Source organism: Prinia subflava, chromosome 26 (assembly GCF_021018805.1).
Source record: "Prinia subflava isolate CZ2003 ecotype Zambia chromosome 26, Cam_Psub_1.2, whole genome shotgun sequence".
In the NCBI taxonomy this organism is placed as follows: domain Eukaryota; kingdom Metazoa; phylum Chordata; class Aves; order Passeriformes; family Cisticolidae; genus Prinia; species Prinia subflava.
The window spans coordinates 394,733-409,402 of NC_086272.1; the positions used below are offsets into that span (position 1 = coordinate 394,733).

The 14,670-nt window shown below is 56.5% G+C and overlaps 1 protein-coding gene, 1 long non-coding RNA gene and 1 pseudogene across 2 annotated transcripts; 2 read left to right on the top strand and 1 right to left on the bottom strand.

The window, feature by feature from the left end:
* The first annotated feature begins 516 nt into the window (after positions 1-516).
* LOC134562234 (zinc finger protein with KRAB and SCAN domains 1-like) lies at positions 517-4,748 on the top strand. The gene is made up of 2 exons (XM_063419653.1): positions 517-649; positions 835-4,748. Exons 1-2 carry the CDS (start codon positions 535-537, stop codon positions 1,329-1,331), a joined length of 612 nt encoding a protein of 203 aa, XP_063275723.1. The 5' UTR covers positions 517-534; the 3' UTR covers positions 1,332-4,748.
* Positions 4,749-7,739: 2,991 nt separating this feature from the next.
* Positions 7,740-9,589, top strand: LOC134562233 (uncharacterized). The gene is made up of 5 exons (XR_010083104.1): positions 7,740-7,781; positions 7,900-7,926; positions 8,656-8,685; positions 8,996-9,064; positions 9,484-9,589. It is a non-coding gene; the product is annotated as an uncharacterized LOC134562233 (long non-coding RNA).
* A 3,733-nt stretch (positions 9,590-13,322) lies between these two features.
* LOC134562160 (olfactory receptor 14J1-like) lies at positions 13,323-14,344 on the bottom strand (annotated as a pseudogene).
* Positions 14,345-14,670: the final 326 nt, after the last annotated feature.

The following is a 14,670-nucleotide window of genomic DNA, read 5'->3' on the forward strand; positions in this document are numbered from 1 at the left end:
TGAGGGGAAAAATCCATTCTGCTCTCCCCAGTCCCACTCCAGACAGTTTCCCCTGATCCCTGTTCCTGCAGGGACCATGATGGGGATGGAGACAAGGAGAGCGAGGGGAATTTGGGGCCTCCAAGGAGGAGGGGAAGGAGTGGGATGTTGGGAATTCCAGCCCCCGAGGCTGGAAGTGTTGTCGGGGAGTGGCGGAAGAAGCGCTGAGTGGCTGGAGTGGGGGAATGCTGAGGAAGGGGACCCTGGGACAGCTGGGAGCTGAGTCAGAATCAGGGCAGGATGAGCCCTGGCAGCCCCAAAACCCCCTGAGCGAGCCGAAGCAGGAGCCGGGAGAGGGGGGATCCCCAGGACCCACGGGCCCCACAGCAGCTCTGAGAAGAGGGACACCCATAACCCCAAAGGAAGGGCACTGAAAAACAGAGAAGCCTTGGGAGAGTGTTTTTGGACTCCTTCTTGATTTTTGGAGGATTTTATGGACACCAGACATGCGGTGACTTCTAGAGATGGACTTGAACAGCAGGAACTTCAAAGCGAATGCACTCACAGAATGTCTTTCCCACAAACCAGGAATTCCCATTGCCAAACCTTGGCTGGATGGAGGAAGAGAAGGCTGTGAGGAAGAGGAGGATGCCCCAGGACCCCCAGGCAGGCGAGGAGGAAGTCAGTGCCCCTTTGCCCCTCTCTCCTGCTCCATCTCCCAGCCCAGCCTGGCCCCGGCTGCAGGACAACCCCGCTGCCGACGCCGTCCTGCCGGGGATGCACTGGGGGGATCTCCTTGGCCTCCCCTCTGGCACAGAGGCAAATCCCATCCTGTCCTTGTCCTTCCTTTCCCAGACAAGGAGACCAGGGAGGACAAATCCCCTCAGCAGAACCTCGTGGAAGAGGCTGTTTTGAGCGGCTCCATGGCACAGGAATGTGACAGGGAGGAAAAGCCGCGGAGATCCCGCCCGAGGAGGGGCTCCAAACCCATGCCAGGGTGCTCCAAGGAGGAAGGACCCACCCTGTGCCAGGAAGGCAGCCAGAGATGTGGCCAGAGCTCTGAGCTGGTGGTGCATGAACAGCTTCACAATGGCAAGAAGCTGCACCAGTGCTCGGAATGTGGGAAGAGTTTCTGTGCAAAGTCCAGCCTGCTCCAGCACCAGAAGATCCACAGTGTGGAACGGCGCTACGAGTGTGGGAAATGTGGGAAGCGCTTCAGAGACACCTCTCACCTGATGATCCACCTGAGAGTCCACACTGGGGAACGGCCCTATGAGTGTGGGGAGTGTGGGAAAGGCTTCAGGAAGAGCTCCCACCTCAAACGCCACCAGATGATCCACACTGGAATCTGACCCTGTGTGTGTGGGCAGTGCGGGAAGAGCTTCCATGACAGCTCTGGCCTGATCATGCAGCAGACAGTGCACACTGGGGAATGCCCCTACACGTGCTCAGAATGTGGGAAGAGCTTCATCCAGCACTGCAAGATGCTTGTCCACCGGCAGATGCACAGCGGAGAGAGGCCCTAACAGTGTCCTGAGTGTGGGAAGAGCTTGTCCCAGAGGTGTGGCATGACCCAAGCGCAATGGAGGCAGCAGGAGGGGAAGCCCTGCAAGTGCCCCGCGTGCGGGAAGAGCTTTGTGCGCTGCTCCAACTCCATCCCCCGTTGGAGGAGCCCATTGGATGATCCCCAGTGAGCCCCCTTGGGCAGAGCCTTGGGGATCCATGGTCCTGGTTATCCGTGGTGGGAAGACAGCTGGCTGGTGGTCTCCACATCTTCCTGGCCTCCTGTGGGCACCTGGATACAAAAAGAGCTCAAGGAGACGTGGCCATGGATGGTGACATGGACATGGGTGTCACGAGCCAAAGGATGGTCGTGATGGTTCGTTTTGATTTCAGAGTGCAAAAAGAAGCAGTGATAACTTAGTCCAAGTAAAATCAATTGTATCTTTATTGACACACACAATTATGCGATAGAAGGGGAGAGATAGAAAGAGATAGAAAAGGGGGTGAAGGAGGGGAAATAGCTACCGACTGAACCGACGTGAGTCCTCGTGACGCTGGTACCAATAGACCACCTTCGCAGTCCTCGTGGCGCAGGCCAATAGATCCGTCGTCGTGTCCGCCCGGGAGGCCTCAGAAGCCTGCTCTCTTGGTGGGGTTGTTATAGTTCTTTTCGAAGCGAGAGGCAAGATGCCAGGAAGGGGGGGAGGTCTCGTGGGCATCGCAGGTGTTCTCTCACAATAGAGGGAGCGGTGCAGCTCAGGCCTCACCAAGTACGGTCAGTACAGAAACATCCCTTCTCAAACAGGGCCCAAAAACCATAACCGTCCCCCATTGTTTCATGCACGGGTCCCTGAGGAGGGCGTCTTGGTCCAGTGACAGCAGCTGCAGGGAGAAACTTGGATCTCTCCTGTGCGGTGGCCCAGGGTTTATGGGGGTCTCAGCCTCTGACAGTTGTGAGGCAGATGAGGGATTTTTGGACCGACTCTTACACATGGGTGAAGACATGAGGGTGACATGGACACGGGTGGGGACATGGACAGCCAAGATTGGGGGCATGGTGGGGATACGGGTATGTGTGGGGACATCAGGGCACACGGACATGGGTGGGGACATGGGCTGAACTTCCAGGGAATGTGGGGCATGGTGGGTTTGAGTGAACTCAGGGCTCTTGGGAGGGTCGTGGGGTGCTGTGTCATGAAACTGAAATTCCAGATCATCCCAGCGTGTGCCGTGGATCCCAGAGGGGAATTCCCAAGGCTCCCAGGGTGCCGGTTCTGCCCTGCTGCCCAGGGGAGCTGTGCCCAAGGGGCAGGTGACAAGGTGCTGAAGCTGTGTAGGCTGACAAAGCAGACAGCAAAGGTTGGTTTGCTGGACATTTTCCAGCCCATTGCCAGCTCCAAGCAGAGGGAAGAAGAAAAGGAAAGTGAGTCCCTGACAGAATCCCAGAACCATTGCAGTGGGAAGGGCCCCTGGCCGTGGGCTGCAGGGCCAGGAGGGAGAGACGCCTCTACCCCAGTGAGGTGCACATGAGACCATAGGACCACAGCCTATGGATTTATTGAAGATGTGTTTTATTGAGTGTTATAAACAGTCATGTAGTAGTTGGATTTGCTGTAATTTATTTACTTTAATTATAAAATGGTATTTTCTTGTGATTAAATATGGTAAGTTCCAAACTGCTTTGAAGTAGGATAATATTTGTAAATTCTTGTGAGCAATAGAAAAGGGGAAGCAAGGCTTTCACAAGATGTAATTTGGCTTGCAAAGGATGTATTTTAAGATATAATTATTATTGCAGTACATATGTCCAAGATAGTATAAATGGAATGCAAAAGAGCACAAAAGGAGAAATAGCAAAACCCTTTAAAGTGGTATCTGAAGATGTCGTGGTTGCGGGGGGAGGTGAATTTTTTCCAGGGGGATGTGGGCAGGCCAATCAGTGATCAGCTTTTCTGCTGGCACCTGGATTGGTCACTCGGAGGTTTGGACACGCCTCTGAGGACACAAAGAGTTAAAAGCAGGACTCCAGTGGGGTTCCGCCTCTTTTGGATTCCGGTTTCAGCAGTGGAAACATCTCCTCTCCCCTTCTCAGCTTTGGGCTGAGTGGGGGAGGGGGAAGCCACGTGGCCAGGCTCAGGAAAACCACGCCGAACTGAAGTAAGCTGGGGCCCCGGGGAGAGAAGAGAGTGGACAGGATTTGGAACTGAGCTGCCCCATCCAGGATGGAGGGGTGGAAAACTGTGGAAGTGCCTTCTGTGTGTGCTCACCCCCCTTCCCCCCCCAAACTCCGGGAGAAGGTGCCCAGCCACGTGGGGGTTGCCGAGCCTGAGAGTGCCTGAGCCTGCAGCCCTGCCGAGAGCTAGAAAGTGTTAACCCTTTCTTAGTAGAAAGAAACTTTTCTTAGACATTGATTCTCATGACTGGTGGTTTCAGAGGAGAGAGGGAAGCGGCCTGGGACCGAGATGATAAAGCACGATTGGAAGGAACCCAATGGGCAGAGATTTAAGAGGAGTGGCTTTTGAGCTGGACTTTTCTTGCATAATGTTAGCCATGGGCTGAACTTAAATCTCTTTTGAACATAAACTGCATTTTGGGTGGATACAGCTGCCCCTGCTTTTGCTACAGTGACTGGCACTTGAAGAGTGGAGCGAGCAGAGAAGAGAGGGGGAGGGTGTGGTGGCGCCCTCTGCCCTCAGGGGAGACCTGCTCTCGGAACCCCGGCCCCTGGGGAAAAAGGGGAGAGCTCAGCATGCAAGTATCCTTAAAAGAGCCCTGTATGCAGCTTTAGACTATGGACAGCGGTGAGAGCGCTGGACATAGGAAAAAGAGAGAGTCACCCTGGCAGACTTCTCCGGGCAGTGCCACGGGTGACATGGAAACACATAAGGGGTGGACCCGTGTTTTCTGAGGAACAGTCTGTGGTGCGAGAGAGACTCCTCTCTCCCTTGCTGAACTGAAGATTGTTTTTTTTGAGTGGTGATTGTTTGATCTAAAACCCAAAGGTTTGGTCTGTGAAGAGTAATGTGTGGGGGGTGGAAACTGGGAGAAGAGAAGACATGTTCTGAGAAGATTTTATTTCTGTCTCTGTGTGTGTTTAAGAGGTTTTTTTCTGTCTCTGTTCTTATGTAATGTAATAAAGTTTTGGTGGTTTTTTTTGTTTTCAAGATTTAAGCCTGCTCTGCTCTGTTCCTGATCACATCCCACAGTAGTTGTTACGGAAAAAACATATATTCATGGATGCATTAACATCTGGCCAGTGCCAACCCATGACAAGAACCCAGCTGGGCATTCCCTGATGGAGATATGGGCGCTGCCAGTGGCACTGGGAATAGGGCAGCAGTCCTCAGCCTGTGGAAGCTGCTCCTGCTCACTGGAAAGGACAGGAATCCCTTGGAGCAAGATCTTGGGAGCTCTTGCTTAGGGATCTACCGAGGATCTGAGGGAATCACCTCTGGGGGAGGCAGTTCACAGCACCCTGGAGAACAAGCAGCCATCCCAATCCCTGGATGGAATCCAGAACACGTTGTCCATGCAGAGAGAGTTTGTGCAAAGTGCACTGATGTTCACCAAGAGCGGGGGGATAATGAGCTGGACAGGCCACCGAGCTCCAGGAACTGGGAATGTCCCTGCCTCCCTCGGGAATGTGTCTCAGCTGTGCAGAGACTGGCCCCACACTTACCCCAGCTTTCAAGGAAGGATGTTTTTCCTGCTCCTACTGACCACAGTCTCAGCCATGCAGAATTTCTGCTCTAGGGAGGGGCACTGGTGCCACAGCCCATGTGTCACCCCATGGTTCTGTCTGTGGGACAGGGGCTTGCACAGGAGGAAGTGGGATGGGGAACCTCCCTGGAGACTAGAAGCTCGAGTCCAGAACTTGGAAGGGTGAAAAAAAGACAAAAAGTACTTCTCCAGGACAATCCCAGAATCCTGGGATCACTGAGGTTGGGAAAGCCCTCCAGGACCATCAAGGCCACCCTGTGACCGATCCCCACCTTGTCACCAGAGCAGAGCCCTGAGTGCCACATCCAGGCGTTCCTTGGACACCTCTGGGATGGGGACTCCATCATCTGACTGAGCAGCCACTTCCAAGGCCTGACAACCCTTTCCAGGAAAGGGAAAAAAATCATCCAGATGTCCAAGCTAAAACTCCCCTGGCACAGCCTGAAGCTGTTCCCTCTCATCCTGTCCTTGTTCCTGGCAGCAGAGCCCAACCCCACCGTGCTGCCCCTCCTGTCAGGGAGTTGTGCAGAGTGAGAAGGTTCCCAGCCTCCTTTTCTCCAGGCTGAGCCCCTCTGGCTCCATCAGACACTCCTGGTGCTCCAGCACCTTGCACAGCTCCGTTCCCTTCCCTGGACATGCTCCAGGCCCTCAGGGTCTCTCTGGCCATGCGGAGCCAGAACTGGACACAGCCCTCCAGGGGCCTCAGCAGCCCCAGCACAGGGACTGTCACTGCCCTGCTCCTGCTGCCACCCCATGGCTGGCACAGCGCAGCAGCCCTTGGCCTCTGACAGACCTGGGCACACCTGTGCTCATCTTCAGACACTGGCACCAGCACCCCCAGGACCTTTCCCAGTTCTCCAGACAGTCTCCTCCAGCCTGGACCATTCCATGGGGTTCTTGTGAGCCCAGGCTGGGACCCAGCTCTTGGCCTTACTGACCCCCACACCTTTGGCCTCAGCCCATCGATCCAGCCTGCCCAGATCCCTCTGCAGAGCCTTGATGCCCAGCAGCAGATCCACAGGCCCACCCAGCTTGGTGTTTTCCCTGAATTTGGTGCTGTCAGACTCAATCAGCCCTGAGGCCTGTTCAGTGAAGTGCTGATCTCCAAAAGGAGCCCATCAACTGCCAGCTGGGGGCACCTGGAATGGCCCCTCAGGTGTGCATGGGCTGGAAATTCCTCTGCTGAGCAGCTTCACCTCCCCTGGGCCCCTCCTGGGTCAGCGCTCCTCAATCCTCCAACAAAGGAGGCACAAAGCACCAAGAGGCCAAAGGAAAATCTTCCTGCTGGCTCCTGGGGAAAATCCAAGGCAAACAGTCAAGTCAGGTGTCTGCAGGGTTTTGCCACCTGTGCCACAAGAGGTGCCTTCTGTGTGGTCAGTGTGCCGTGAGGAGGGAAGATCTGCTGGAAATGTCAGGGCCTGTCAGTGGAGAATGGAGGCACTGGCAGCTGGTGGGAGCCCTGGGCAGGGGCTGTCATTGATCTGTGCCCTCGGGGCTCCCCGGGCCAGGGGTTCTGAGCTGGGCCAGGAGCGCGGGAGCCTCGGCTGGGGAGGTGAGCCCTGCTCAGGGCCAGCGCTGGCAGCAGGGCAGGGCAGGGCCATCCCTGGGGCCAGGGGCGCTGCGGGAGCTGTGTGCCAGTGCCAGCATTGCCCAGCGCTCCCCAGTGCCTGCAGAGCCTGCAGATCCCAGTCTCCCAGCTGTTGCCATGGCCCAGGACCCCGCTGTGCTCCCAGCTCCCCGTTCTCCCTGATCCCGGGCTCCTGGGGCCCCGAGAAGAGGGCTCAGGGCAGCTCCCCGTTCAGGCCAGAGGCTGCAGTGGCAACAGGGACAATTCTGCTGTGACACACCAGGGTTGGGGCCGGGCTCAGCTCCGGGCTGTCCTGCAAGGAAGGCTCTGGCAGGGCAGGAACAGCGGGAGATGGGGGATGTGGCACTGGGGGCTACTGGAGGATGGATGGTGTTGGAGCGGGGCTTGTCCCCACAGGGTCCCCAGCTGCCTTTGGATCCCCTTGGCCCCCCTTGGCCCCCCCGGGTGCCTGGGCCCTTGCAGGAGCAGCTGCCCCGTGCGGGAAGCTGCAGGGATGCGGGCAGGGGGACTGGATCCGTGCCGCAGCTGGGATGGACTCTGGGCAGGGCTGGGCTTGTGGCCAGGGCTGGGGGCTGTGCCAAGCCGGGCTTTGGCCTGGGGGCTGTCGGGGAGGGCGCAGGGAGGAGTCCCGGCAGGGATAAAGGTGCCGGTGCCCTGCTGCAGCCTCAGGCAGCGCTGCCCAGTGCCAGAGGAAGATGAAGGTGGCTGTGCTCGGCGTGGCCCTGCTCTTCTCCATGCTGCTGTGCCTCCCAGCACAGAGCCAGGTGCGGCTGCAAGGCCACGGGCTGGGCTCGGCGCTGGGGGCTCTTCCCAAGGCAGGGGCTCTGCCGGGCTCTGCCTGGCAGCCCTGCCCAGAGCAGGGGACAGCCATGGGCTGGGGGGCTGAGGACACCTGTGTGCCCCCAGCCCCACCAGGGCCAATCCTCACCAACCTTTTGCTCTCCTTCCCCAGGCCGACATGGATGGCAGTGGTGAAACTCTGTGTGGTGCGGTAAGTCCTGGAGCTGGGGGCACCAGTGTGGGAACTGGGGGGAACTTTGGTCACCCCCAACCTTTCCCAGGACTGGGGACACCCCAGTGACCACTGACACCTCATGCTCTCTCCACAGGAAGCTGGTGGCATTGGGAATGATCAGGTGGGTACCCCGAGTTCTTCTGCTGAGCCCAGACCCTCCCCTCTCGTGGCCATCACCCTCCAGGCCATCCCAGTGCACCCCAGTGCATGCCAGTGCACCCCAGAGCTTCCCAAGGCTGCCCCTTCCCCCAGGCTCCCCATTGCATTCCCCTCCAGCCCAGTGCACCCCAGTCACCCCCAAAGAGCATCATGGCCAATCCCTTCCCTCTCCTCTTGCCCTCCAGTCCTTTCCCTTTCTCATTGCCCATGGCAGTGGTGTCCCCCAGTCCCCCTCCTTGACTGCCACTCCCAAAGCCCCTCCCAAACCCAGCAATTTTGCTCCTCTGCCCCGGATTTCCCCTGCCCCCACCCACCCCCCACTTCAGCCCCCATGGCCCCCCCACTGGAATTCCTGCCTCCCCACCCACATTCCCCAATTCCCATCCCTTCAACACCCCCAGCCCCATCCCTTGGGACCCCCAGCTCCCCCAAATTCACTGTCTTCGGGTTCCCCACACCCCACTCCTTCCCCTCTGCCCTGGAGGCCCCAAATTCCCCTCGCTCTCCTTGTCTCCATCCCCACCATGGTCCCTGCAGGAACAGGGATCAGGGGAAACTGTCTGGAGTGGGACTGGGGGGAGAAGGGATTTTCCCCCTCAGACCGGGGCCAGCCACGGGGCCTGGGGACGCCTGTGATCCCCTGAGCCCCACAAGGGCCATTCCAGACTAATCCTTTGCTCTGCTTCCACAGGGAGGTATATTAGGAGGTGGATGTTTTAAGGTAAGTCCTGGAATTGGGGCACCAGTGTGGGAACTGGAGCCATTTGGGTCCCCCTGTGCCTTGCTGGGACTGGGGACACCCCAGTGACCAGGGACATCTGCCCATGTCTCTGAAAAAAACGATTGGCTTCCCATAAGTTAAGAGGTCTGAGTTGGGTACCTGGAGTTCTGCTGGGCCCAGAGCTTCCCCTCTCCTGGTCATGACCCTCCAGTGCACCCCAGTACACCCCAGTGCACCCCAGCATGCCCCAGTATCTCCCAACGTGCCCCAGTACCCTCCAGTGTGGCTCTAACCCTGCCTTTCTCCCCAGCCCCTTACGGATGCGGAGTTGAAATTTCTGCTTCACAAGTGATGCCCGGCTGCCCCTCTGGATGCCCCGGTGAGAAATCCTCAGGGCTCTCCAGCCCCACCAAAGATCCTCGGGGGCCAGGGCACATCCCTGAGCCCTCTGGGCTGTGCAGACCTTGGCGATGGCAGAGGGACATGCAGGGGACTGTCCCTGATGCATGTGCTGGGCTGAGGTGGACAGAGCTGTCCCCAAGGCTTTCCTTGCACTGGGGGGCTCTGGGGACACCCAGTGTCCCTGTGGGAGCAGGGAGGGCTGCGGGAGCTTTTGGGATATTCCAGGCTGAGGGGCTCTGGGAGCCACATGGAGCTCAAGAGCCAAGTGCAGTGCCAGGTGTATGCAGGGCTCCAAATCCCTTCTCCTGCTGCAGGGCCCTGCAGAGAGGGCTGGGGACAAGGGCCCTCTCATGTCCCAGAGGAGAGCGGGGTCCCAATTTGGGTTCTTCCTTTCAGGCCTGGAACTGGTGGTGACACTCGTGTCCTGTCCCCCTGCAGCAGCATGAAGAGATGATCATCCCTGGAGAAGGCCCTGATCCCCTGGGAGCCCTGGGAATGTCCCTGCAAGAATCAATAAATGGCTTCAGCAAAGCAGCTCTGGCTCTCCGTGTGGCCTTGTTCTCATGTCCCTGTGTGTGTTCCACATTCCCTGTCCCTGTGTGTTCCTTGTCCCTCTCTCAGCCCTGCCAGGCTCCGCTTCCTCCCCCACCATGAGCAGAGCGACTCTGGGAGCTGCCAGGGCTCTCTGTCCCTTCCCCCCTGCCTGGTGCCCTGGGCAGGGCAGGTTGGGACAGCCTGGAATGTCCCCCCACAGCTGGCAGGGCCCAGGGGCACCCAGAGCAGCCTCTGGAGCCCGCAGGCTTTGGGGCACAGAGGGCAGCAGGTTGTGCCCAGGGGTTGTGCCTAAACCGCACCCCCAAACCTCGTGCACATTCCCCACAAAGGGCACAGTGGCTACAGTACATAAAACTGAACCATCGCAAACAGTTCCTCTGAGTCCTCGATTAACACAGCCTGCTGGCTCCCACAGCATCACGCTGTTCCACCCCATCCTGCAACAGGCAGCTCCACAGGATCCAAAACCACTATGGAGGCCATACGGGAAAGGAGAGGATGGCCAAATCCATGTCCATGTCAATCAGATCTCGAAGAGCCATCTCTGATGGGTGGCACCAGGGTGGCACAGAGTACACAAGGTTTCAGGATCAGACAGGATCAGTCCAGTGCACCTGAGGCAGCTCAGCAGACTTGAGCGGCCGCCTTCATGACACCGATGCCCGAACCTGAGGACAGAAAACTTAAAAAACACAAATTGAGCAATTGAATTTTCTCAAAGAATGCGACATGGGAGGTGGATTTGGGAACCACTGCACAAGTGTGCACTTCTCAAGAGTCCAAAAACGACCATTGCTACTGTGGTGACATCAACACCTCCTGAACTGCAGGTGCTGGCTGCAAGCCAGCCAAACAAACTTGCTCTTGCTCCAGGGCTTAGGAAACTGTTTTGTTCCCCAGACGTCTTTGGCGCTTTCTCCGCTTCCGACTTTTCAGGCTTGGCAAGGGCTGGCCATCAACATGAACCACTGCTTTACATATGTCTGCAGTATGGTCTGGCCCGCCACACCGTGTGCAGAAGAACAAGGGAGTCACTTTCTGTGCCTCCTTTCCCTGTTTTCCACTGGCCTGAACATTTACCTGGGTCTGCTGCTCACTCTTCAGCCCCTTATGGGACGGCTGTGGGGCAGCAGCCGGGGCAGACACCTTAAGGTCAGAGGTGTCCAAAACCGCACAGACCTGGATCATTTCGAGGATATCAGAAGTCTCAGGAAGGTTTCCAAGGAGCCTCTGGCAAGCCGCGTTAGCATCGCTCCTTGCAAATTGTTCTAGCAAAATTACTTTCAAAGTGCTATCCTCAACTTGCTTCTCCAAAGAATGCATCAGACGCCTTACAAGTTGAACAAAGGTCTCGTCTGGCTTCTGGACTATATCCAAGAACTCTTGCTTTAGAGAGGATAACATAGTTTTTGCCAGTGCAGATATACCTATGTGTCTGCACAGATTCAGAACAGTCTGAGAAAAGCCAACTGCACATCGGGGTGAGCATATTCACTTCTCCTGGTAAGCAAATCAGCTCTGACCCCAAACCAGGGATCTTCTTGAGACAATTGACTATTTTGGACAGCCACTTCTGTGGCCAGTCATTCCCAATTGTCTTCAAAGCTAGAAACCTGAACAGGTCCAAATAACGCCAAAGCCAGGCATCTAATTTCATATGGAAAGGTCAAATCCATACATTTTACACTGATCAGCTGTATGACATCAGAAAAACTGAGATCACACTTGACTACCTCCCCTCGGAAGGGAGGCAGATCTGCCCAGGACAGGGCAGCGTGGCCGTGAGGCTGTGAAAGCACAGCCCACAGCTCTCGGGACAGGCTGGGGCAGTGCTGCACATTCAGACAGCGGCTCCGTCAGCTCAGCAACCGGGCTCGCCTGCAATGCAGGACCAGAAATTGCATCCCAATTCAGGGCAGGGCGAGCGTGCACATCTGACAACGCTTCAGCCTCTCTCGCCCCTCTCACAGCTGGCTTGGGCCGGCCAGGGGAGCGGGGGTGGTGCAGAGACGCCGCCTCAGTCTCCGCTGTGTGCGGGGGCGTGTACATTGCACTGGGCAGGGGAGCGTGGCAGATTCGCCACGGCTTTCCGCCCCCTGCCAGTTCGGGGGGGCCCGGGACCGGGCAGACAAGTCCCGGCCGGGGGGCGATGGCAGCGGCACGGCTGCCGCCCCTGCTCCCCGCTCAGCCTGCAAGTGCTGGCCGGGGGAGTGGGGGGCAGCGGCATGGTTGCTCAGCCCCCCCAGCTCTGTGCGGGGAGGAATTCGCCACACGGGGCAGGGAGGGGCGGCAGATCTGCCACAGCGCTCAGCCCCCTGCCGGTTTGGGGGGGGCCGGGACCAGTTGGGCAGGTCCCGGCCCGGCAGGGAGGCGGTGGCACGGCCGCCGCGGAACCCAGCCCGCTTTCGGTGGGTTGTGCGGGGAGGGGGCGGGCTGCAGGGCCGGGCTGGCACTGCATGCACGGGGCAGGGCATGGGGGGTTTTCCTCCGCAGGGTCGCTCCTCGCCGGCACGGCCGCCAATGGCGCAGGCGGCGCCTCTGTCCCCACTCCAGGGCCGAGGGGGAGGGATGCCTCTGCACCCAGCGCCCTTGCAGAAGGCACCACCGATCCAGGGGCCGGGATTCCTTGCTTCCACGGCCCACCGGCCGCCCCAGCGCAGGCTGACCCAGCAAAGGGACTTAAAAAACTTTGCAGCCCTCTCAAAATTCGCGCTGGCCACACTCAACCCCTGACATGGGGGTCAGAACCTCCCGTGGTGGCTCAAACCCTGCTTCAGAGCATTCATCGTCAAAAGGGACAGAGCTGCTGGCAGGGGAACCGATCTGCTGTCTATCTCAATACCCGAATCCGAATCCCAATCTCGAACAGTCTGTCTTAGAAAAAGAAAGACTGTGCCCCAAGACCCCAAGAGCATGCCCGCATTGGAATCTTCGTCAAGGACAGATGGAAAAAGGCTTTTCCCTAGGGTTTTCCATGGGGTCATTGAAAGTGCTTTTCAGCACTATAAAAAATTCCACGTGTCTTTCCCCAAGTGTCTAGTTCTCTTACGTGTCCATTGGGTAGCTCGGCTTCACGGGACACCAAAAATGATCAGAGAAGTTCTATTAGGAGTTGATCTTCCGAGAACATCGTGAGTTTCTAATTGCAGCCATGGAAGATGGGGTTTTTTCTTCTTTTTTCTTTTTTCTCGTCTCACAGCTTGCAAGTTGACCACGTGGGCTCCAGATGTCACTGTGAGCCTCACCCGAAAAGACACATGGAGCCACGAATTTGGGGAGATCAGAGCAGCAGGGAGAATCTCCTGCTTTGTTTGTTACTTCCTATTATATACTTCTAGCAAGATGCCCATGGATTGGAGAGTGGCATTCCCACCTCTCACCACATTGGTCAAAGGGACAGTCACACAGTCTTGTCTGTTCCAGCAAGGAATGTGAAAACAGTGGCAATGTTTACAGAATACAACTGGTGTTTACATGAAAGGAGCATGAAGGTGCAAACCTTCTACTTGAATATGAACGCTCAGCAAACTAGGAAAATCTCATAGCAACAGAGGTGGAGAGAAAAAAAATGAGAATTGGCAGAAACAATGACTTTAATTTCTGGATAAGATTTAAAAAGTAAAACAAATAAAAAGAACCTCAAAAATGAAACCAAGAAGTAGTACGAAATATCAATTCTATTACAAGTGGTTTGCAAGAAATTGGCCAGCAGTTAAGTGTTTCTGAAATCGTCTAGTCATCAGTCTCCACACTGCAGCCTGGAGCTCCTGGTTCCTCAGGCTGTAGATGAGGGGATTCAGGGCGGGAGGCACCACCAAGTACAGAACTGACAGGGCCAGATCCAGGGATGGGGAGGAGATGGAGGGGGGCTTCAGGTAGGCAAAAAATGAGGTGCTGACAAACAGGGAGCCCACGGCCAGCTGAGAAGGCAGGTGGAAAAGGCTTTGTGCCGTCCCTGCTTAGAGGGGATCCTCAGCATGGCCCTGAAAATCTGCACATAGGAGAAAACAATGAACACAAACCAGCCAAAATATAGAAAAGCACTTGGCACAGTGAGCCCAAGTTCCCTGAGGTTGGAGTGTGAGCAGGAGACCTTGAGGATCTGTGGGATTTCACAGAAGAACTGGCCCAGGGCATTGCTCTGGCACAGGGGCAGGGAAAATGTATTGGCCATGTGCAGAAGAGACATGAGAAAGGCACTGGCCCAGGCAGCTGCTGCCATGTGGGCACAAGCTCTGCTGCCCAGGAGGGTCCCGTAGTGCAGGGGTTTGCAGATGGACACGCAGCGGTCGTAGCACATGATGGTGAGAAGGGAGTATTCTGCTGACATGAGAAATACAAACAGAAATAGCTGTGCAGCACATCCTGAGTAGGAGATGGTGCTGGTGTTCCAGAGGGAATTGTGCATGGCTTTGGGGACAGTGGTGCAGATGGAGGCCAGGTCGCTGAGGGCCAGGTTGAGCAGGAAGAAGAACATGGGGCTGTGCAGGAGGTGGCCGCAGGCTACGGCGCTGATGATGAGGCCGTTGGCCAGGAGGGCAGCCAGGGAGATGGCCAGGAAGAGGCAGAAGTGCAGGAGCTGCAGCTGCCGCGTGTCTGCCAATGGCAGCAGGAGGAAGTGGCTGATGGAGCTGCTGTTGGACATTTCTTCACTCTGGGCATTGTGGACTGTTGAAAGAAGACACTGACAAAGTGGTATCATATTCCTTCTGTCAATCCTATATATTGTATTTGTAATCCCCTCAAAATTACTTATCGCAAGGGAATTTTTCTAAACTTTTTTGTGTTCGGGTTTGTGCTGCTGAGTTCCTGCCTCATCTTCAGCACCACTTTCAGCCTGAACACCTTTGAACGCAGAGGGAAAACAGGGCTCCCTGTGCCTCAGTGCAGCCATAACTGCTGGTCACACAGAGGTGCCCTTTGTTCATTACACCTCTCTCTATTTCAGAGTGATAATACTTAAAATGTGCTTGAAAAAAAGTGGAATTTCTGAAAGCTCCAAAGTCAAAAAAAATTTCCCTAAACTCT